The 25,148-nt window shown below is 45.2% G+C and overlaps 1 protein-coding gene across 7 annotated transcripts in view; it reads left to right on the forward strand.

Moving 5' to 3' along the window:
• LOC135389010 (cell adhesion molecule 4-like) overlaps nucleotides 1–25,148 on the forward strand; it is a 596,648-nt gene that overhangs the window by 239,265 nt on the left and 332,235 nt on the right. For 3 of the 7 annotated variants that reach the window (XM_064618915.1, XM_064618916.1, XM_064618917.1), the window contains exon 1: nucleotides 14,689–14,991. The exons of the other annotated variants lie outside the window; for them this stretch is intronic. In XM_064618915.1, coding sequence (XP_064474985.1) covers nucleotides 14,922–14,991 — 70 coding nt within the window. In that variant the 5' untranslated portion in view covers nucleotides 14,689–14,921. Of the gene's footprint in view, nucleotides 1–14,688; nucleotides 14,992–25,148 lie in introns of those variants that run through there. 7 annotated transcript variants of the gene reach the window in all.

Raw genomic sequence — 25,148 nt, forward strand, 5'->3', positions numbered from 1 at the left:
GTTGCGCAGAGTATCATGTCGTTCTTAAAAATGCCAGACGAAGACTAGGGGCCAAAAATTAGAATGTACGAAATGACCAACGTGGGTTTTCGGTAGGACCCCTAAAGTATAGATCGGAAGTTGTTCACGATAATCGTTCCGAAAATACGATAAGTCAATCGCCTTGATCCTGTAAACTGGTTAATGTCACGTTGTTGGTACGGCTTCCCTCGTTGTATCGTTGTCGTAGAATGCTTCCGAGGTCCCAAGACCCCATAATTTTCTGTCGTGCGCTCTATAGGCAGAGCGTCAATGACCTGAATCAAACCACACATCGCAGTGAATGCCGACCTCTCCACACCACACTGGCGTCACCAGTGTGCAGGTGTACAGTGCGCAGTTGGAGAGAACACAGTAGGAGGACTGACAGACACGGGACTTAGTTTGCGTCCTATGCCGGCTTCTGGGGGAAACGTGACATGTCCGTCTAGACAGCCTGCTAGAAAACATCTCGAAATAGCACAGTACGTGAAAGGATTCGAACCCACCCACCCCTAGTCTTTCCACCAACGAGCGGGTGTTGTATCCACTCTATCATGCCGTTGTGATATAACAGCAACAACAACAGCAGCTTTATTTTAGTGGTTACGACTGGGGCGGTGTGATATAGATGTAGGCAGGGTGTGGTGAAGGTTCGTGGTCCTACATCTGGAGTCCCGTTCCCTTTCTCGATTGCAGTTCTTCGATCTTCGTACCTGAGAGTTTTGAGGCCTAAATGGTGTTTACAAATTTATGATACTCGCCACCACGTTTGTTGACTATCACATATTACACATTTACCATCTAAAAAACCAAGTCGAAGAATCCTGCGTAAAAAGCTTACGTGAAAGTACAACAGGATTGACGCCCATAGGGCGTCCTGGTTTACTTCCCATGTCGATTCTTCAACGTTATAGAATAGAATAGAATAGAATACAAGTAGAAAGAAAAATATGGAAGCGTAGGTCGCGCTGCTGTGACCACCTGTTCCATGACGCTTGATGTGTGAAAGCACTGAATGATTGAAAAGATATGTCCTTGAGGTAGTTCGCCAGGGCACACAGCGCAGGTTGTTGGTGCTGCTTTGGCTAGCTCCCCAGTACCTTCTCAACACTAAAAGGTCGGTTGTCAAGTTTAGCAAGGGCGTTCTTCAGTGTTCGCCGACTAGAGTCGAAGCGTCGGCAAGTTACCAGCACGTGTTCCGTGTTCCCCACGGTTCCGCAAGTTGAACACTACGGCAATCCAACGACACCTATCTTATGAAGGAATGCTGCTGCGAACGGGACGTTGTGTTGCAGGCGATGGATGACGGACTCTAACAGCTTTGGCATCTTCTATGAGAGGCAGTAGGTGCAGTTGGGGTCGATTCGCTCTAGAAACGAGTGATGCGTGACGTCGCCTGTCCACATGGTTTTAGAGAGGCGATTACGTAAGGAGGCGAGCAAGTACTTCGCGTCCGATGCGTGAAGTAGATTTTATGAGTGGTTCTGTTACAGTGAGCAATTCGACCAGCCTCGTCCGCCTTCTCATTTCCACTGATATCGCAGTGCCCTGGGATCCACTGGATGATGATGTTGTCATTCTTTGTTTCTGCAGAATTGTATGCTGCGATAACACTGTAGACGACAGGGGCAAGTGGAGATTTCGTCGAACCTTGCATTGCTTAGAAGCCAGATTTTGAGACAGAGAAAATAACTCATGAAGTCGGGGTTTCTTTTGACGCTATGTGTAGAAGAGCTTCCTCGATGGCGTAGATCTCTGCATCAGTTGAGGAAGTCCTGTGAGACAGGTGGATCGCACGGTGCGTTCCCGAGAACGGAATGACGAATGCGCATGTCGACGACTCTTGTGATGTGGACGCAACTGTAAATATGTTCTGCAGTTCGGAGTACTGAGCAACCACATCCCCTGCGAGCTATATTACAACAGGCCCTGGAATGTCCTTCTCTAACTTTAGGCCTGGCACCTCTGGTGATATTGTAGGTAGTTTCAGCTTCCAGAAGGGAATGGGAGCTGTAGGCAGAGGCTTGAACCGGCGTATTTCGTGGAAGCAGGGCGCCTGAGCTTGGTGAATGCTCGACCTCGCTCGCTTACGGATCCAGCGGGTCAAGGGGTGTTCGACATGTCGAGACACCAAACGTGTATAATGCCTGAGCGATTCGGTCACTCGCAAAACAGATATAGATGGCTCTCTAGCTTCAGCAACAGCTGCGCGGTTTGAGGTTGCCCGCGGGACACCTATCGGCAGAGCTTAACACTTTTGGCTAGTCGGCACGTTGTAGGGAAGTCTCCGAAGTTGGACATACGCCATGAAGGACGGGTACGTGGTATGCAAGCATTTGCCGCACGAGAGAGGAATGAAGACCAAACATGGAGTGGCATCTCGTGCCCCATCGGCACCCCGAAAGATACCTTAAAACGTTGGTACGTGCGCCTACCCGTTGTTTTAGCTGTTTCACTTCGGCGTTCTGGGACAGAGAACGGTCGAGTACAACCCCCAGAAACCGGTGGTGGGAAACTCTTGCTAAGGCCTCCCCGTTCAGTTTCAGAGTGAAGCGGGGCAGAAGTTTACGGGTGAAAGGTCGGAAGACAGTCTTTTCTCTTGAGATGTCCATAATTCTTTGCGTTAGGTACATGAAAAGCTTATCGATAGCATCCTGGAGTCTTCGTTGGAGAACAGGCCACTGCTTACCGGAGGACCAAATGCAAATATCGTCGGCGTATATGCTCGATCATACTCCTCTCGGCAAAATGGCAAAGTTACCAGCCATTGCAACGTTGAAAATGAGAGGACTCAGAGCTCCACCCTGGGGGACACCGGCTGTTAAACCGTGACAGTCTGTATTGACGCTAGATGTTCGTGTGAAAACTGTTCTGTCTTGTATGTACTCACAGAGCCAATGCAGGCACCGGCCGCGAATTCCTATTACATACAAGTCATGCAGCAAATACCTGTGGCATACGGTATCACAGGCCCGCTTTATGTCCAGAAATACTGCAGCTGTAAGGTGACCACCTGATTTTTCTTCTTCAGTGAACGACACCAAGTCGATGATGCTGTCCATGTCATTCCGTCCCCTGTGCAGCCTGTGGGAGCAGTTTATGCCTCTCCAGGGACCATTGCAGGCGGTTCAGCACCATCCTTTCAACTATTTTGCACAGACAGCTCCTCAGACGGTCGGAATGATTCCAAATGTGATTCAACGTTATACTCCCAATCGAACTCACTCACGAAGTTGAAATAACATTTCGTTATCACTTTTGATCTTGTTGGTGCGACTTGATGAAGTGCAGCTTTCGCAGATCAGGCAGCGATGAAGACAAGTGGACAACCGTCCACTCTGCTAGGAGCCAGTATCCGCGCGAGGGCGCTAACATCATTTAGCGACGCCAAGAGGGACCCAGTCACTAATTCTCTGATCTTGTTAAGGCACGGGCCGATATTGAGAAGGGGCCCTCCGGCCTATTCGGTATCGTTCCCCTCAGCCCACCCGCACGCGACGACATGCCACGGGGCGTGTAAACATATGGGTCTCAAACCGAGAACGTTTCTATAGAATTCCAACGGCGATATGTTTGGGATGGAAATATTGTCTGCTCAGCGAGCTTCTCACTGCGGTCTACACGGTATTTCCATTATGTGTGTGAAGGAGTGAAAGGACTGGCAGCCACGAAGAGATGCAAGAGCAAAATAAATGAAAATCAAGAATGGTGAATGTAACCAATAAACAAACAGTTTCATAAATGATAACAACAACAACAACAAATAAATCCTAACTATGACATGGGGTGATTCACCATTAGAGAGCAGTACACTACACCATTACACGCAAAACGTTAGATGTGAGATATGAGAACGAAGTTATGTACAAGTACAATAATTGAGCTCTCCTCCGCTACGCCGCAAATGAGAGTTGTCTTTACAAGTACAGCAATATACGACCAGCCACACTTGGACATTCTGTACTTGTGCACGTATAGCCTGTCAATGACTAAACAGGTTTATTTGTTACACTTAGTTATTTTTACTTAACTCCTATAACGTGCGCACATACATAAAGCCAAAGACACTTTTTTTAATAGCAAGCCGGCGTGCTGCAAGGCTGACCCTTCCCCTTTTTCTTTCCTTTTTCTTCTTTCTTTTTGCCAATAAATCCCCCCCCCCGCCCAATCAAAGCTTTCATTTTCGTCCTCATTTAATAAACTACAATGGTCGAGAACTGCGAACGAATTTTTTTAGGTTACATATTTGCATACAAATCGCTAAACAACCTCCTGACCAGAACGCTACTCGTACCAGTCGTGTCTATATTTGTAATAAGGCCCACAATCCGCAGCATCAGAATAGCGATAGTATTTATGAATTGATAATGATAATTTATTACTTGAACAGGAACGCCGACCACCTCCTCACACAAGTGGCTTCCCGTACTGGACCTGGTTTCGGACAGAGTCACATTAGCAAAAAAGAATGAAAGAAAGAAACCGGTTAGTGTAAATATGCTCCCGCCGTCGAAAACTACGAAGAAATGTTCCCTGATGGTACGGTAGCTGGGCCGATGGGTACGTCTCCATCAAAAAGCGACGAGAAAAAGAAACACACACACTTCCTGTTTCGTGCTTCCCTATCTTCTAGTCGCTTTGTAATGGAGATGTCCTACGAGTATGCCGAAGAACTATTCGCATTCGAAGTACGTGATCATAAACCAATCGAATCACCTAATCAAATATCACAACATTCTGTTTATGCAGCTGTGTGTACCTAGTAAGGGGGGATGTATGATAAAGGTTATGCAGAGGTGTCGGTCACATCAAAATAGCGTCTCCTATACTCTGCATTGATGAGGCTTTATGGAATAGTAGTTATACAAATAACCAAGACACGGCGCTGCAAGCAGTGTTCACCTCCCCCTCATCGCTACCGTCCTCGACTCTATGATGCATCTACAGCTGGCATTATATTGTTATCATTAATCAAGCTGTCCTTTCATTGACTCGGTATTGCTTAGCGAAATGTCTGTAACAATTTAATTAATGTTGTAATGTCGTATTAATGTCGCAGTTTCTTAAAGCTTCCTATCGCTATACAACGCCCTAGGAAATGGTGTCCACATTGGGAGGAAACGCTAGAACACACATCCCGACGTTCTCTTAAAGTCGTACGATCTTTCGATTACGCTGTCATTGTTTAGGCAACTGCATGACGTTGTCTGCAATCCAAACCGACCGCACGTTGTCGTTCCAGTCGTGAACAAGTAACGGTGCTAACGAAGCGCAACGCGAAGTCCGATTTCAAACAACCATCACGGCAACACGGATGACGTGACTTTCTCTTCCGGCGGCCACCAGAGGACGCTGCCTCTGACGGGAGGGGCTCACATGACAGCCGCAGTCTTTCCACATCGTGAAAACGGTTCATTTAACGTTTCCCTGACGACGGTCGATAGGTACATAACCCCTTCGGTCGTAGAATGCAATTCGGTTAAATCTAAATCTCAGAAAGAGCTCACCTACACTTTCCGAACGTCACAACCTCATCGGCTCTCTTGCTGCATACTTCACCCCAACGCACAAATATCGTAGGAGAAGACAGCTTTACGTTAGCGCGGTGCTGGTGTTCATGGAGGCAGATGAGTACAAGTCGCCATTTTTCCATATGTTTCATCCTATTCCACATCCCATATCCCATTCTTCCTATCCCGTAAAAATGCCGCACTGAAATCAGGATCGAAGTAGAACTTGTCTGGATACATTGCGCTCCAAGTTTCATAGCGGATAGTGACCTACGAATCACATCCATGTCCGATCTAAACCGTAGTCGCCATAGCCTGAACTGCCGAGAGCGTTTAACGACTGGCTTAAACGGGGTGAGCTATCTACCGGAACAGTAAAAAGCACGCCACGTAAGTCACCGTCTTCTTAAAACAGTTTATTCGCCTTTTTATTCGCGCAGTAGAGAAAAGTTTATTTGCTGTAAACACTGGAAAACTCTGCCGGGAAAACGCCAGGCAACTCTGAGTCACAGTATGACGACTTCAGTCATTGGACGATGGTTCGCGATAAGCTTGGATCACCTGCTCCGAGGATTCGTGGTGGATGGACTATTCCATTTTCATTGAGGGTAGTTCTGCGGTGCGTTGTAATGAAATGTTTTATTGCATCGAGATACAGTTAGTACTCTTTTACACCTTTTCGCCGCTACTAGTTGCGCTGCTCAAGGCACGATAGAGGCCTAATCTATGCTACTAAGCACCCGACGAACTTTCAGAAACGTCTCGTCACTCGTTCGGGAATTCGGGACATTCGTTGAGGTATTTACACTTCTCAGAACCCTCAATTGTAGTGCGCGTGGGCTCACTGATTATAGCGTGCTGGTCGACGTACGTCAATGGCGGTTGTAGAAACGACGTCTGGAGCAGTGTCCTGAGAAGAAAGGCTTAATGGACCTGAGGGTTCGACTGATTTCCCGGGAGACCCGGGCGTCCTTAATTCGACTCTGCCGATCGGGTGCACTACCCTTCCTTAGGTGTGACGGGTGAAACGACGTTAGCTTCCGCACTCGCAGCACGCGCTTACGATTGACTGTGTAAACAAGGTGGAGCGACGTATGCGGTTTGTTCGCTACGTGAGTGTGCTTGTCTCGTGGCCGAAATGCTGTTCGAGAAATGAACGAAGGCAGAGGAAAAGAAAAAGTGATCCGACGTTGGAGAAGTATGAAGAAGTACGAAGCCAGGGAACGTAACGCAAACCGATGTACCATCGCTGATTTTTACTTTTTTTCGCACACGGCGAACATAATTATAGGGGCATTCGTTTTAATATTCGAGCTAACGGTTGACGAGAGAAGCTAATATGAGCGTTATGGACAGAGTTCGAACATGGATGCTGGTTAACCTGCCTTGTCACAAACAGGACATCTGTGTTACGTGATATTTCCAAATTTGCGGTTTCAGCACAAATTGCCCAGGTCTTGATATCGCTTAAAGACTAGAGCGAGCGCTTAATACATAGTTTTGAACGAAGGCCTTAATGGAATAGGTATCTTCTAGAAGCATCCTCAAATGTTATGTAGCGACGAGCTGCATAAATTGCGAAATGTCGCAAGGGGGCCAATTATATTAATCGATGAACCGTTTTGGGGTATCTGCGCGCCAAATTACCCTTAAGATGTTTCGAGCTACGACCGTTGGAACTCCCAAATTACCACCGAAACTGCTAAGACTGTTAAGGCGTGAGATGAATGGTTTTTAATGGCACAGGTGAAGCTATTCAGGTAAACACGCGAACGGGGTTTAAACGGAGCATGAAGCTCACATGAGCAAAGGGCGATGGACCAATAGCACGGCCCAGTGGATGCAGCCATCCGGTCATTCATGATTACTCCGGGGTCGTCATACTAAACACTTAGAGGTGACGGGACAGGATCCCACCATACACTCTTAAAAATGAACTTCACCTCATAGCACGCTCCCAACCAACCATCATCTCGAATGATATCGTTATCTGCCCTGATTTGTTGAAAACGGGAGGCGTACGGCTTTTTGTGACACATATGCTGTTCATAATTGTCACAGAAAAGGCGTATGCCTCAAGTTCATCAAATCAGGGCAGATAACGATATCACTCGAGATGATGGTTGGCTAGGAGCGTGCTATGAGGTGAAGTTCATTTTTAAGAGTGCAGGCTATCAGGGTTGTTTGGATTTAATCCACATGGAGTTTATCCGGTAGATTTTTTTGGATTTTATCCACACAATTTAATCCGGATTTTTTAGAGATTTCGTCCAGATGCGATGTGAAAGACAATCCTAATTGAACGTCACACAGAAAACTACCGCTTTATTTTACTGTAATGTTGGCTGGTTACAAAAGCACAGGTACGCGCAACATTAACTTCTAACTTTTTTAACTTTTTAACTTGACTTTCTGAACTTTTCGGATTTAACTTTTTAATCGCTTTCTTCTACTTCTTCCCATTTAGGGAGAGGCTTCTGCTTCCTGGAGGCATTGTAACTGAAGTACGACAGCTATTTGCGACAGGTGTTTCATGGTCATTCAGTGTTACTGGGACAGGCAGTTTCATAAACCGAAACTATGAGAGGTCACCCGAAATCAAGAAGAACAGCAAAACACATTTGTTTTTACTCTGTGTCACATTTCTAGGCTTGTCTATATTCTCATAAAATATCCGGGTTTTATCCAATGAAGCCCACTTTTTAAAAACATACGGATTTTTTTTTTTTTTCAACACTGCCGGCTATGCTGTATGTCTTAGGTTATCCCAGGAGTTTCTCGTCAGACTATCCAGACCGAGGTCGGCAAAGTTGCGTCTGGAAGTCGGCCCAGAACGCGCACTAACTTCCCCTGTTACCCGCTCTCTCTTCATTTGTTTACGTATTTACACAGTTCGCAGCCACTGCTTCTTCGACCCTGGTGTCACCAATACAGGGAATGACACCAACCTGGAATACCTGGAACACCGGGAACTATCGGAGAATGTCGGTGCAACTGGAAAAGTCAGGGGAGCTGCCGAAAAGCAGCTGAAGTCAGGGAAAATCGCAGACAAGTGCCATGACGATATGCAGCGAACGTAGCAGTTCGTCAGTACGACAAGCCCAGACGCAGAAAAGTAGAGCAGCCTTTTTAATAAGTAACATTTAACACAGAGAAAAGAAAATACGAGGGTTATAAGTGAGGCACAGTACGAGGTCTCTCTACTGCAGGAAAAAAAATGGCGAAAAGTGTATTCTGTTTATTTGAATTAAAAAAATGATCCGTATGATTCCATTATTCAATAAATGATCTGTTTTATGAGTGATCTGTATCAAAACAGAGGAGCAGACGCCAAGTTCCCTTTTGTTTGGGTCAGGGAATTCGCCTGACATAGTCAGTGAAAACTTGGAAGAGTCAGGGAATTTGAAGTCCACAGGTTGATAGACACCCTGCGATTTGAAGTCAGGCTTACTTAGAACCGCAATGGCAGCTGAATTATCATCCGAAGACGTTTCGAACGCACTATTTTTTGCTGCATCAACGTGTCTGTTTTTACATTCCTTCTTTGACTCAGTTTTATGCGCAATCTACACCGGACTCGCTAGAACATGTTCCTCGCAGCCTTCTTCAGACACGCTAAATTTAGCGGTCCAAACTCAGCGTCGTAAGGCAACATTGTGCTCAGACGAAAGCACGATAGCGCTCCGGAAGAATTCCATTTGCAAATGACCTCTCCTTTTTCGCTCCTATAGTATAGTAGAGCGCATCGCATTTTCTTTTACTTCTAGAATGAGAAAAATGAAGCCATTTAATTTCTTTCTCTTTCTCTCCTTGCTGTTATGTATGTATCCTTTCTCATTCATAGTTCATGCAGCATTTTCTTTTCCCATTGTCGCGGCCACGATGCGCGACATTAGCTTCCATATAGAACGAGAGCGAAGGAAAATACGTAAAAGAGAGGGAGTAATAGCTCAACTTAAAAAAGCAAAAGTCATCAAGAGCCAGTCAGATTGTTAAGGGCATGATGAAGGCAAAAAAAAGCTCAAGTAATATTATGTGTACATGGCAATGAATGTGATGTCATGAAAGCTAGGAGGCCTTCCTTCAATTAATGCTTGTAATCTCGCATCGAACCAACCAGTATATGGCTGTACCACCACTGTATATACAGTCAAACTCCTTTACAACGAAGCTCAGGGAACAGCAAAAAAAAAAAAAAAATCGCAGTAAAGGTATTTTTGTTAAAAAGAATGTCATTATTGCACCTATAGGCTCCAGCGGGACCGCAAAAAAAAATTGCTGTAGTGGTATTTTCGTTAAAAAGGTGTTCGCTATAAAGGAGTTTGACTGTAGTAGGTAAATAGCGCGATATTCAGTTCGGGATGTGCTTCGTGAAGCACACAAGCGAGATATCTACATAGTCACAAAACGGGTGCCTCGAAAGCAAAGCACTCGTCTGTCACGCTGCCTGTTGACCTTCATCTCGCCGATGACGTATCACATCCTTCGTCACATCGTGACGTCTGCACTTGTAATCTGTGACGTGAGCAGTAAAAAGGAAAGAAAGGCTTATCGCGGGCGTGGGGTTGGCACGTCCTGATGTGCTCTGCAGAAACGCCGGGCTGCAACGGAACAGTCTGTCCGAAGAAGTCGATGTAATTGAAAATTATTATGTTTCCTGTGGATGGATAGATGAGAATGTCCACCCCTGCTAGGACCCTAATCCGTGCCCGAGTATGAGCGAATAAATAAATAAATAAATAAACATATAGAAACCCGCGGAAGTGACGTCACGCATAGCCAGAACAAGCAAAGTCTGTCAGCAGAAAAGAGAGTTGCCTGCGTTAGTGTCCACCTGATAAGAAAGCGTCTTCGCCTATATTGAGGCAATATGATAAAGAGCAGAAATTACGTCATGAACGCAGAAGAAACACGGAAGGGGGAAAAAGAGGGGAAAAAAAGCAAAATAGAAAAAGGGGGAAGGTAAATTAGGTTTATGCTCAGCGATGCTTGTCACCCCATGCGATGAACAAGGTTATTTTGCAAATGTGTTAGCGCTCTATTGACAGCGATACATGAAAGAAAACGTGATTATGCGCCTGAAAAGAGGAGGGTTTCTTCTTATACGTGTAAGGGAAAGAAGGGAGATGAAGCGTGTTCATTATGGGCGGTTTGCTTCCAGCAAATATTGCGTTTCTTGCCGCTTAATGAACCGGCTGCGAGTGACGCGTGCCCGTCCGTAGCTGCTTTCGCCGCGTTGACGATGATTTTTCTCCGCAATTTGATAGCGGCGATATTTTTATTGGATCGCTAAACGTTGACACAACGGCGCTGAGTCCAATTTCCTGTTTGTATTGACTCGTTGTCGGATTCTGATAATTGAATTTGGGAAATGTGTTTGGACAGAATGAACCTTCCGTCATTTATTCTTCGGCACTGTCTAGGCTTGATTTTTCGGTGCCGATTTCTTGACACTTGTAGACGTCTACGGCAGTGTTTCGCGTAACTCGTAATACATCATTCGGATGAAACTGTTTGGTCATACTTGTTGGGGGAGAGGCACAATATCCACCAACGAGCAATTATCTTGGTGACTGGTGCAATTAGTTTCGCTTAATTTTAATTAGTAAGGATTTGAGACATATACCCAGGCAGACGAGCACGAGGAGGCTGATAACCAAGTGATTAAGTATGTTGCTGGATTCAGATTGAACCAGTTTCTTGCTTGCATCTGCAGATACGGCGTTGGGGCTATAGGATACAGAACCATGGTCGCCGATTAATGCTTGTCTGTAAATATGAAACTTTGAATTAACAATACACTCGCTTAATCTTGTTATGGCAAGCACGACCTCCCATCGGCGCATGCAAATGAATAGATACTTTCCCGTATTCCAAATAACACCCACATACAAGTACGTATATACCTACTTCCGTGCATTGTACATACCGTCATCCTTTCACCCATGCCGGCATAACATGTAAATACATTTTATGTATATATTTGCTTCCGGCAAACTCATTCAGAAAACGCATCATTCCCCGGCAGTATTTTTAGTGTTATTGCGGAGAACGTCCATTACAATCACTACCTCAATGCCATGGCACAGGACGCCGAGTGCAAGGCACGCGGACCGTACAATAAATTCGACTCACAAGCGCGCCAAGTACCCCCGATGTTAAAGCCAACGCCATCTAGCGAGTGCCTATATGACCGTTCGCTAACGATGCTTTCGCCCTAATATAGAGCTCCCTGTTAAACATTCCCAACGCCGTCCTCAAGCAGGAATGCCAATGACTCCATCGCATAGAGGGCCTGGATTTAGTGAAGTCCCGAGGAGCCAGCGACAGTTTTGCGCCTCGCAAACTCGTAAACTTTTCCCGGTACACTGAGCGAAATGAACTTGTTGGTCGTATTGGAAAGCGAACGTTGGTCGGGGGGAAAGAAAGGAAGCTTAATAAGTTTTAATTGAAGCCCCTCTCGGTGATGAAGGGGTAGTTAGGAATGTTTGTTTGATGACGGTGGTGGTGCTCGCTGTGTTAATGAAGTTGGCGATGAGTTGTGACACCTCCTGAAGTGACGTGCAATAAAGGAGTTGCGCTACCTCTTTTTTTTTGGGGGGGGGGAGTAATTTGAAGAGAGGGTAGTATAAGGAAGATGAAAGTGGTGGGTATTTAATTAAAGAAGAAAAAGTGGCATCCTATCCGACGGGGCATTCGAAAACGCATTTTTGACCAGCGGCCAAGTGGACAGCTTCAAGGTAATGCTGAAGGATGGGAGGATGGGAGGGGGTAGGGTCGAATGCCATCGCCGGCTGTACCGTTTGAGGTTTTCTCCTCTGGGTTTTCCGGCACACTATCCAGAAAGTCGTTGCCACAATTTCCCCTGGAGTCGGTTCGGGAAAGCTGAGCCTCTTTCTCCCCGCATTTCCTGCTTACCTGTCTCCATCTGTTCACGTTTGTGCACAGCTCATTAGTCACAGATGCCTCGCGGCGCTAACGCGACAATGGAGACAAAGTATTCGCGGAAATTAGCTTCGTGTTCATAACGTGTTTCCAGTTCACATTTTATAACTTCATAACTTTTTCAACGCTGGGGAGCCCCAGACATTGCTTCCAAGCTCTTGTCACGTGGCGATTACTACACCATACACCCCGTTCGTATTCAATAAGGGCCAGCTACATCTGGCCATAATATACACCAGTTAACAAACAATAGCTTATCGGCGAATCCCTAGCTTTTGCTGAATCAACTCATTGACTACGCAAGCTGTTACGAGAAATGCAATACACGAATACTGTTTTCATATTTGCCCCAGCAAAGGCAATGCACAAATAACCACTGTATTATAATACAGTATAATAATAGTACCGCATATTATTAGTATGGCAACCTTATAAATAACCATAACCCTACGTATTCCAGCGCACTCTGTAATCAACGGACATCACATAACGTTCATTTGTCGATCGATTCTACCTTTTTCTTCTTTTTATTCTTCTTCTTTTTTTTTTCTCACTTCCGAAAAGTGGACCATTTCTCAATGTCGATATCCGGAGGTGGTTTCTGAGAAGACATTCTTTACTCTTTGGTCTCCTGGCTATAGGTTCCCTCCAGGCGACATTTTGACTGTTGTCCTCCTCCCGATGTTTATTTTTCTTCCTTTTTAAGCACCCCTTTCTCTCTTGTTATTTTTCTAGGAGACAAGTGACAGCCACAAATCTATAGTGACCGCAGCCTGTCCAAGTGCGGTCGCTCTGGAGATCAATCTTCGCTGGGATTTCCAGCTCTTCGAATTTCATTTGAGTAACGCGCAGAAAGTCTTTAAAGTAAGTGTGAAACGGTGTAATATGTCACCTTTGCTGTTGTGGGAAGAGGTCAAAATTATTTACTTTTTTACTTTTTAGTGTGTGAACGGGTCATCGAAAGGGAGTGCGATGGATTAGGACGAGGACTTGTGGGTCGAGTTGCCCTCTGATTTTTTTTCTGTTCGTTCAGGTGCAGTCCTTGCAGGTGTAGAAAGCTTTAACTAATGCATATTTGTTTACAAACAAACATGATTGACAAACAAGCTGTGATTAGTTTACAAACGAACATGATTGACAAACAAGCTGTGATTAGTTTACAAACGAACATGATTGACAAACAACATGTGATTCGTTTACAAACAAGCATGATTGGCGAGCAAGCTGTGATTCGTTTACAAACAAGCATGATTGGCGAGCAAGCTGTGATTTGTTTGCAAACAAACATGATTGACAAACAAGCTGTGATTCGTTTACAAACAAGCAAGATTGGCGAGCAAGCTGTGATTTGTTTACAAACAAGCAAGATTGGCGAGCAAGCTGTGATTTGTTTACAACCAAACATGAATTCATACATGCGTTGGTCATTTGTTATCAGAAGTCGGAGACGCCTCATATTTCATAAATGTAATAATACATAGAGACCGTTGTAATCACTCGATACCCGTAGTAGCACCACGATAACATGTGCCTATTTAAAACAAAGTTACACATCCCCGTCGTCAGCGCCTTTTTGTTCAGGCATTGTTTTCTTTGGAAGATGCTGACGAAGAACACAAACTCCGTTGTGCTGTTGCTGCTGCTGCTGCTCGGTCATTGAATATGTTCTCACTTGTTATTCCACTACCGTTTTCGCAATATTTCACTCGATTAAATGAACGAAATAAGTCCGTCTTCATGGCGTACGTGAGCCAATAAAGAGACAATCAGGAAATATATAAACTGAACACAATGAAATTTCGGTCAGATATTCGTGGTTGTAGTGATCTGGTGGTACTCTAGTTTGTGTACCGTATGCGTTGACACAAGTTAGTTGCCGGCTACCCCCGTAAACTGGTAAAGAATGCGATGACTACAACGTTAATCTCCACAGCTATACGACGAATACTTATTTCCACATTCCATCTGTAAGAAAAAAAGAAGAAGAAAAGAAATTATCCATGTCAAACTCATTTTCAACAATCAACATCCATGTTTACTTAAGATCTTAACCACTTCCCTAGCCAGACACAACTTGGAAGCTGCCATTCCGCACAACTGTAAAATCACATCGGCGCAGATATGACAACTCCCAACCCTGTCGATAGATGGCGCGCGCATGGAAACCTCTGCTACCGCGGCGTTCGAAAAGTCGTCTGCGCGCAGGCGGGGGCGCTGCACGCGAACGCGCGCTCAAACTCGCTCGTGAACTCCGGTTCGGAACGGACGTTTTTGGATGCTCAGCTCGCGTGACTTGGGGGCGCGAGCCCCTACAGCAAACCTCGGATAGCAGAGACGACAACGTCGATACGTCGAAGCTGCGTCGGCAGTGCATGTTTGTGGTGTTTTCTCAGTGATAAGTGATTGCATCTTTGTGTGTGTGAGGAAGTGCATTGCGAACAACCAATGGGTGGCAAAGGAGAACGTATCGTCTGCTTCGCAGGACTTGTCGTTGCGATCGTCGCTTCGTGCTCAGGTAAGCGACCTTGAAGAGGCAGACGTCGCATTCACGTGTGGCCTCTATGTTGACGGTGTGCAGTGAAATGTGAAAGCTCTTTTTGGCTGATATTGGATCTGCAGTTTGCGCACTTTGTAAAGCGAAAGCGAAGCAGACGACGCGGTTTACCTCGCAGCGCGCCTTGGGATGCACTGTCCTGTGTTACGCTTTTCTGCACCGCTCTCATTTCCTTCGCTTGCTTGTGACATAAGTAGTGACGCAAGAATTGTCATAAAAAAAGGAGATTGGATTCTCTTTTTCGGCAATGCATAGAAGCATTCCCAGGGGTCGGCGGTTTCAAATTTGAATTCATCTGTCAGGACAGTTCGGATATAGTGCGCGCTGCAGATGTTCCCCCCCCCCCTTTTTTTTGAGTGTTGGAACTTGGCACGTGCGATGTTGTTCTCCACGTCCTCTCTTGAATTGACGTGGCTTTTGAGGGAAACTATTACAAGCAGAGTGGATAATATCCCATCGCCATCTTCAATGGCATTAAAAGGTACTCACTCTGCGCTACAAAGATTCACACACGCATGACCTCTGATGGCGGGGCGACATCACATATTCTTTTTGCTTGCCTGTCTTCACCATGTCATCTTCAAACGCCTTCTGTACATTTTAATGCGCGCGTTTTCTGGTCTGTATATCGGTACTTGCTTCCAAGGTCAGTAATATTAAACCTTATATAGCATGTGTGGTAATTATTTCATGATATGTTATCTTTTCAAAAACGGGCACATTCAGAGGACTATAACGTCAACCTTCGCGTGATAGGTGTCGTATTGTCTCGGAGCGTTGCATAACGCAATGGCCTACGATGCGCTGTATTGAACCTATGATTTCCTGCTGCTCCATAGCTTCGCCGGCAGTGCGCTGACTTTTAGCATTCTTCGCAGCCCGAAGACGCCGTCCAGCTGGTGCGGCTACGTACTCGACTGATTTCGAAGAGCAAAAAAGTTCTCCGCGTTGTCTGGGGGCTCGAATCTTACGTATTTGCGAGGCGTCTCGGTAGAATGCAGCGTGCCGCTTGCAACAATGTGAAGCATACACTCTATTTTGATAACTGCAGCAAAAGCGTTTGCAAATTGAGGACTTGGGGAATGAGACGAAGTAAATTATGCAGCCAGTCCGATTTAGTCGTCACTCATCTGCTCTTTTTTTTTTCTATCCATCATCATCATCATCACGAAATTATGACGATCATAGATATCCACGTGTGATGTGCGAGGAAGAGGGGCTGTAGGCTCAGAAGCGTGTCTCTATTGGTATTGGTGATGCCATTATTTGGGACATGACATGCTGCTTGGGCTGAATTCACGGGAAACTGTACAGACGTTTACATTAGAGCACCCGAGGAAGACCTAGGGAAAAGACTGGACGCACTCTGTGATTCGGACATGGGTCACCTCCCACTCTGAGGTCTACTGAGGTCTGCGCGTTTGAATCCCCGCACCGGCTTTGCTGTCAAATGTGTTCCCTCGATTTTCCGGCAGACTTTCCAGACCAATATCGGCGCAGTTCAGCATGAAGTCCGCCCAGGACGCATACTAAACCCCCTGTTCTCCTCACTCGTTCGTTTACGTGCTCTGAGAAGTTGCACCCGGTGCATTAATTACTCAATTAATCAATGCATTACTCAATTAATTACTCAGTGTATTAATTGCTTGCACTCAATGCATCGTCTTCTTTAGTATTCTGAATCGTGTCGGGTCACGAAATACCATAGATGGGTGATTTAACATCAGGACCATTCCTGCGCGATTTTCCTGAAAACAGCTCACATGCCCCAATACGTACGTAGACTTGGCTGTTTAAAAGATATCCACTTGGTCCCTGTCCGCATGGAGTTTTTTTCATTGCAGGCCTCTCAGTTAATTTTATATAAATTTCATGACATCGGAGAAAGTGCATTTTCCCTTTGAATTCGCTAACTATTTGCTCGGATCGCGGTGGGATTTGGACATCATATTTGATGTCATTTTAGTCAGCACGCGACGAGGCTATTTTAATCGTACAACTTTCGTTGTGGAAGTTGCTCCCCTTAACAGCCCCCACCAATGAGTCTCCTCTTGCCTGCTCTAAGTGCTTAACAGCAGAACGCGAACTTAACGTGTATCACTTTGAAGTATCACTTCTACGCATAAGAACAGAATAAGAAACAAAAAACGGTGATTCGGCACGCGATTTCACTTTGGATATTACCGAAAACGAAACGATATTTCATCTGTCTAAAACGTTTCTCCCTCCAGCAGTCCCGTATTAGATGCTCTAGATCAAAACCCCCTTTGTACCGTTAGTCCACGACGTGGTACATCTTTCATCTTCTAATTTATTAGACGTTCTTCCTCCTGGGAAGCTGAGGGGTATACGGTTCTCCTCATAGGCGATATCTTTCATCGTAGGCAACGTAGGAGGGAAGCATTTGTTAATTGAAATACGGCGATTTCCGCGTCTCTTACGTCATTTGACGAATTTAGAGTTTCGTATACCTATTCTTACGTGTAAGAAAAATTAAAACAACAATAAAGGCGCGAATGAAACTACTGTTTCAGTACGTGGTTTCTTGTCACTGGCGTGTAAGGATAATATATCGAAATTCGAGCGTCGCTGCTATATGATCACTGACGATAATGATTGGTTTTGGTACTAGCATCGTGCCTAATTAATTCGGAGTACATTTCCACGTAAGGTGAGTCAGCCTTATATATGCGTGGCGACACCAAGCAATAATAAGAATCATGAAACTTCGCGTTTGTGTAATTTAGCAATAGCAACGACAATTCGTAATCATTCGAGCGAATAAGTTGTTTTGACCGCCTGAGTGTTCTGTGTGTCCCTAATCAATTTGTACAGTGGCACGTAGCCGTGCCGTTGCTGGCACCCTCGGTTGGGTTCGAACTTGCAACCTTGGGATCAATAAACCGACAGATTAGCGATCCAATGGGCGGTCAGTAATTGCACGCTTGCTCGATCGGCACCTGTGTTATATTTCGTTTAAAAAACCTATACAGAACAGTAACTGTGGCGAGACTAAAAAGGAACAGCATGAAAGAAATGCGAGTTGAGAAGTATGTCGGGAACCGTTCCGGCACTAATACTTTGTGTCTACGCGGACGTCAGCATGCAGAAACGAGCTCTTCACACGCAACCTGTTTAAGAGGGATACGCAGTCAACCAGCACAACTAAGAGCTTTGCACATAAATATACGTGGCTACGGAGCAGTACCACGGCACTTGGCACAACCGTTTTGATTGATGCGTCGATTGCGAAATCCAAGGTCGACTCGGGTACTAATGGCACCGTAGGCTCTCCCGGTGTGTGCTGGAACAGCCATTTCAATTCTTGCAAGGTATTGTCTCTCTACCTTTCTTTTGTCACCTATCGGCGCATGATATGTGTTGTCACGTGGGGCTGTTGGAGACCTGCACTGTGTGGTACCTGTCGGAAACCGGTACTCTTGCCACCTAGAAATACCGGCGCTTAAATCGACCGTGGTTGTGGTGGTGGTGGTGGTTGGGGCTAATGGCAGGATCGGCTCGACGTTGTTGGCCACAAAGAAATGGGCGTCGTCATGACCATAGCAAAAAAGAAAGAAAAAAAAAGGCTGGTGGAGGATTAACGGCGGAGATGCGTAGAGGGTGCGTGAGTTCGTCGGGGAGTGCAAAGTGCAAATAGACCGTGGACCGCATGCATTGCCCCGTTGGGAAGTACTTTCATTGCGGCTACGTAAGAACGCGCCATTCAAGGACGCTTCACAGGCAAAACGTGCATTCCTCCTGATTCTGAAAGCAGCTGTCTGGATCCATGCGAACAAACAGAATAATGCTGTTCAGTGGTTCATGACGTTGCCTAGGAATGAGAAAGCGTGGTAGTTCGACAACTAATTGTTGTAAACCTAGTCACGCGACCTCATAATAATGTTGCCCATTACGAGTGACCAGGAGAATATTGTGATTTTTCCACAAGCGATTCCTTGAGTGTATGGCGGGTGTGTGGCATCCCCGCGGAACACTCTACAACGCAATACAAAACCCGAGTTGGTCGTGTTGTGCCGTATTTTCTGTGAGCCTATAGACTAAGGTTGTATTGGTATGGGATCTGCTTAGTTAAGTTTTGCATACAACATCTACACACCGTGCACAACTGTAATCTCACTGCCGCAGTTCGACTCCCAAATTTTTTCTTCCCAAGCTCGGGCTGTGTTCTCCGCGGACCTCGTTCACCAGCTGGCCTTCGTCTATGCCATCCTCGGCCCTTCTATCCACAGCATTCCCACCTCAAATTACCCGCGTGCCAAGCGCAAGGTCTGATTAATCGCTCGCTGAGGTTCCTGATATTCTCCGAGCTCTTAGCGAAGCTCAGCGTATATAGCACCGGAGAAACAGCTCTTCTGTTCGGGGACCTTCACTTAAGTTATACGTGGGCGGTATTAGAAATACGTCACGACAGAACAGCCTAATTTGCGAGTCAATAACAGAAGCCTTTTCTAATGGGACTGTCTTCGTGCCGACTTTGCCAATAATGGAATAACCGTGCGCATCGTTTCTTGCACGCAAATTACTGACTTCTCGCGGGGACTTTCGAACACTTTCTGCCTTCTTCTGGGAGGAGAGTCTGCAATCAGAAGACGTGTACGTACTTGTTACGAGAAGTATATTGAAATTGAGTTACCGCGAAGGCTCAGGTGTTGTAACAATGCCTTGCTTCGGCGTGTCCCGAGGCGATGCCAGTGAAGTTGGGGATCTTGTTGCATCGAGCGGCAAGATATTTCGCGGCAATACGGCTTGGTTGGATAAGTGACTGTGTAATCAGTGAATGAAATAAACTTTTGGTCGCGCTTTTTTTTTTTTTTTTTTACAAAGGCAAGAGTTAAATCTTGATTAGAGGACGATGAATTTGATGTCAAATTTGTTCTTTTTTCTCTTTTTAAGTTTGAAAATGGCGGCTCTAAACAGGCTGTAACAGAAGAACGAAGTGCTCGCAGAACTTACTCCTGGTTCCAAACTTCTGAGCAGTAATTGGGAGTAAAAACAGGAAAGACAATAACGAGGTGGCGTCATAATGACGTCATACTCTCGTTTATTGTAAAACAAAGTGTCAGGAAGGAAGCATGATTACTGAGGGACATACATTTTTAGATTACTTTTAGATTATCGTTGCATATTGCGGTTGTACTTCGATGCCCATTTTATTACGTTTGTTTCTTTCTGCAGGCACGCACGTGCTGTCGCTTAGTTCAGTCTGTCTGGTTACCACGACCTACTAGATTATAACGACCATGTCACAATCAGCAACCCCTATGAGGAGCCCGTCCGCACGATCCGCTAGGGGCGCTACTCATCGGCACGCCGCGATTGGACGATGGAAATTTGAATTCTGAACGCGCAGAAGCGTATGTACGACTACCGTAGCAGATGACAGCGATAGCTCCTATGAAAACGCGCAGAATGATGATGATAATCAACCTAAGAATGAAACATCTGTGGAACGTCCACCGCTTGTACAGAAATACTAAGGTAAGCTGAAGTATAAAGTGATGTAGAAGTTGACGAAGCAATAATTGGGACGATGACAAGCGCCACCGCTATCTTCCAAAAATGCGGCGCTTGAAAGGGGTGCCTACGACATGGTCGTTATAATCTAGTAGGTCGTGCTGGTTACATTGAAGGTACAGCTCCCGTCAACCTTAATAACAACACTGGAAAAAATTGTATCTCATTTGCGAGCGTGATAACAGCCACCCTGGGGGCACTGGGGGAATGTTAATTGAACAAAATCCTTGCGTTAAACTAACAATAATTTTGTTCAATTAAGATTTCCTCATGGCCACAAGGGTTGCTGTAATCGGTATTGAGACTCTTTTTTTTTTTTCAGTGTTATTATTAAGGTTGACGGGAGCTGTACGTTATAAAAAAAGTAAATCAATAAATGAAATCACGTTGTGAAAAAAATAAAGAAACAGCTAAAAGCAACTTGGCAAGGCTCATGTTTGCCAGACACATGAGACACCCTGTTGACAAAAAATAAACGCCGGACGCAATATGTTGTGTCAAGTTCCATCTCAGTTAATAATCAAGAAAACACGAGTGAATTCATTGAGTTATTGATAAATTCATTGATTTGGATAAATACAGCTAGATACCTTATTGATTTCCTTCGTATGCTCCGTGTATGTGCGTGTGTGTGTTCATCCGTGTTTCTCATCCAGAGTGCGGCATTCTACGTCCGTCGTCGCTGCCCTAGCGCTTTCCAAAATTCCATGTTCCTCGGAACCCCACACTATGTTAGCCACTAAACCAAAGCTACTGGGGAAAATAAATTTCCCGAAACGTCGCGCTCCAACACACCCACTTCCTGATGCGTTTCTCATGTATATACTTGAGAGTAACATGTAATTACCCTTAACTGGCAAGCACTGTAAGCTGTGTACTGAACACGCAACCGATATGTACACTGTATGGAATGAGCGTCGGAAGCTTTTCTTCACATGTGTTCGTCACGCAGCTTTCGGAGAAGGAAATTGCGTCACAAGTGGAAACGTTTTCGGAGGATTCCGTTTCGTGTTTTCTTGTTCCTTTTTTTTTTTTTTTTTCGTGGCCATCCCCGCCTGCTGTACGGAGCTTCCGGAGTTCACTGAAACCAAGTACGCAAGTTCATGAACAGACGCCCATAGAGTGTGCACGTTTTTTTGCAGGGAGTGACATAAGAAGTGTGGAGGGTGACCGGTAGAGGATCATTCACATACACACGTATCAAGTTATGTCCCTTTCTTCTGCGTGGTGTGTCATCGAAGGAGCTGTACGTTCAAATCCATGCATTGGGGAATATTTCGGCGCAACAAAGTGGCTATTTGTCGCTATTTTCCCTTTCTCGCTTTTTATTTTCTTTTGACTAGCCTAGCGTAATTGCTTTCGACGTTTGCGGTCTTTCGAGAATGCAATGCGATATATAAAGTGCATGCGGTATGCTTTACATTAGTAATCCGAGAAGTATGACTGTTGTGAGTCATTTGGGAGATAAAGGGAGACTGAGGCGGGCCCAGTCAGCACGCGTGAACTTCGGACAGCCTTTGCAAAACACTAACGCATTACAACCCTATACCTTCGCGGAATATGAGAATAAGCTTATAAGATGCACCCGTGAACGCTGGACAGCTTTTGCAAAACGCTAACGAAACAACAACTACAATGGCGATGGGACGAGGTGATTCAGACACTAACGAATTGAGAATAAGCTTACAAGATGTACCTTGATTACCATAAAACACTGGTAATTAGAGAACGCAACACACACACACACACACACACACACACACACACACACACACACACACACACACACACACACACACACACACACACACACACACACACACACACGCACACACACGCACACACATAAATGGAGGATTATGATGGGGGACCTATTGGCCGCCATTAAGAAGCGAACCCAACTTAGAAACACGAAGCGGAGCAATAGGCGGAGCTGCTCCTTGTATATCGGCTGCTAGCATCCCCCTTTTCTTGATGTACCCGTTATCGTCTTCGTCCCTTCATTCTTGCACGTGCCGAAACAGTCTTCAAAAGCGGACATCGTATTGCTTTGATAATCCCTCTACTCCACTTTATTTCATATTGCTCCTTTCGTCTGATACGCAGCAATTTTCCCCATTTCAACGAGAGGTTTTTATTTGTCTAGCTTCCAATACTCCACGCCGTCGACAAATAGATTGTATAAATAGATCAGGTTTGTACTGGGAGACTTATCAACTGGGGAACGTTTTCCTAACCTAAACGAAGAACGAAAAGGATTGAGTCTGCGCTGTCGCGTATGTGCTTTGAAAACACCGAGGGCTGTTGTTGTACCGAATGCTGAGATCGAATGTCACACACGCACTCAATATATCAGTCCTATTTTCGTCTCTGCAATACATGTTTGACTCAAACATCCATAGCAACCCTCTGTATACGAACTGTAAAGGAACTCGGATGAATGGCATGTGGAGCCTGCGTGTACTTCCTTTTGGAATCTGTCATCCCACACATACTGGTCACTAGAAAGATTTACCGAAACGTTGGATGTTCTTCAAGGTGCTCTTATGGTGCGTTCCGGGGAATGGATGCTGTAGCTTTTCATTTTATAGCAGGTGGTAACTTGCGCCACCCATAGGAGGTGGTTCGTCCTTCCCGTGTATCTGTAGGAATTATAATTGATTGCCAAATTTATTCTTACACTATACCAGCCTTTGGTGTTCTATATAATTTAGAACCCACTACGACGGAAGTTACTAGTTGGGGCAGCATCTTCACATTTTTCTTTTCAGAAGCAATTGACCGATCGACTCCGTCGTTCCAGAAACCAAGTGTTTCGCATGTAGTCTCTTACGCGATGTCTTTTTTTTTATTATTATTACTATTCCATTTCTGGTGTTACAGTAATGTGGACCAGCTGCTAAAGGCAGAAGCCTGACAAGGCAGCTGGACCGACACAAGCAAAAATGAATAAAACAAGTAACAATCAGTGACTACAGCAATATGCATTGCAGACAAGAGTATTACTGTTTCCTAACGATACATATATACATCACATACATGTTGACGGTTGGATACCCTTACATTTTGAGATGACGTGCTCCACAGTATGCCCACGCCTATCACACACCTTATCTATGACACTCCGTATATTTGTCCAGTTTGCATTCGAGTCGTGCGCATAATGCAGCTGCCGCACCCTTATAGTGACAGCTATAGGAAACTGAACTATAGAGTACGTTCCTCACGCGATTGATGGCGCAAATTCGGTCAGTACCTGGAGACAAGTTCGAAAGGAAGCTTACGTACTATTGTACGTATACTTGATTTATGCGTTTTTGTTTGTTTGTTTTTGTTTGTTTGCTGCAACATATTTGTTTTAAAAATGTATGAGAGCAGCATATATGCCGTCTTTGCACGTGAGTTATATATGGCATGGGGCTTAATTGCTTACACGCGTTACGAGCTAACGAGGGGCGGGGCACTTGTCGAGAAGGGCATGTAATATACGCGTGCACGGCGCTCTTCGCGCGATACGTGAAGGGCGCGGTATACATCACGCGCCATGTGCCACGTGCCCATATTTTTGAATTTCCCGCCCGCCTTTTTGAATTTCCCGTCACTGGTTAGCTTGTAACGACCGTAACGGCGATGAAGCGACTAAGCCCCCGGGTGGTTTCGGTTCCTACTCAGTTGCATAGCAAAATTCGGCAATGTATATGGGAGACGTACGCGCTGCAGTTTCAGCGTTTGTAAAAGCTATAGAATGGCTTTTAACGAGGACTGTCCAACACATTTCACTTTTGCTCGAAGGGGATGCCACGATATTCCACGGTTAAGAATTCCACTGTTTAAAATCCCAGATTTCTAAATTAAAGAATGGCGAAATGATAGTGTTGAATAATGCATATTATATTACTGACAAACCTCGGAGTTTTGCGTGATTTTGATGTCAGTAGAAATCATTGTCACGAATAAAAGCCAGTTTTTGGCGACCGTGTGGGGCTTAGCATGGCGGTCACATCAGAGCAGCAAAAATTATCAGATTTTGGTTAGGTTAGGTTAGTTTTTAGCGGTTAGGTTAGTTTAGGTGTTTTTTGACAGTTCATCACGCCGTTGGGGGGGCTGCCCATAGTAGCTACTCTAGCGCCATCTGGGATTTTGAGCATATGGGATTGTAAACGGTGGATTCTTAACGGTGGCATTTCGGGATACCCCCTGCTCGAAAGCCCCTTGTTAAAGAGTTCATTGATTTTGGGTAATTAGTCTATTTACATGTTCTCTTCGAGAGAATGCCCGTCTGGACGCGTATACGCCACCCGCAAAAACGATATCTATGCTGCTCTTATAGCTTTGATCTTCAGAGAACATGATCGCACCTTCCGGAGTTCCACAAATAAACGCTAATTAGACTGCGGCCCTCGCTACGTCCACGCTGTCTTTATTTTTGGAAGGTTATTCCAAACTCTTTCTTCTTCCTTTCCATAGCGTGCAATATGAGAAGCAAGTGATGAACAGACATAGCCGCTATGCGGTTATGACAACACTGTTGTTCGAGCGTGCGTATTTTAAACTTCCAGAACCTTATACTATAAATATGGAAA

Source organism: Ornithodoros turicata, chromosome 3, assembly GCF_037126465.1.
Source record: "Ornithodoros turicata isolate Travis chromosome 3, ASM3712646v1, whole genome shotgun sequence".
In the NCBI taxonomy this organism is placed as follows: domain Eukaryota; kingdom Metazoa; phylum Arthropoda; class Arachnida; order Ixodida; family Argasidae; genus Ornithodoros; species Ornithodoros turicata.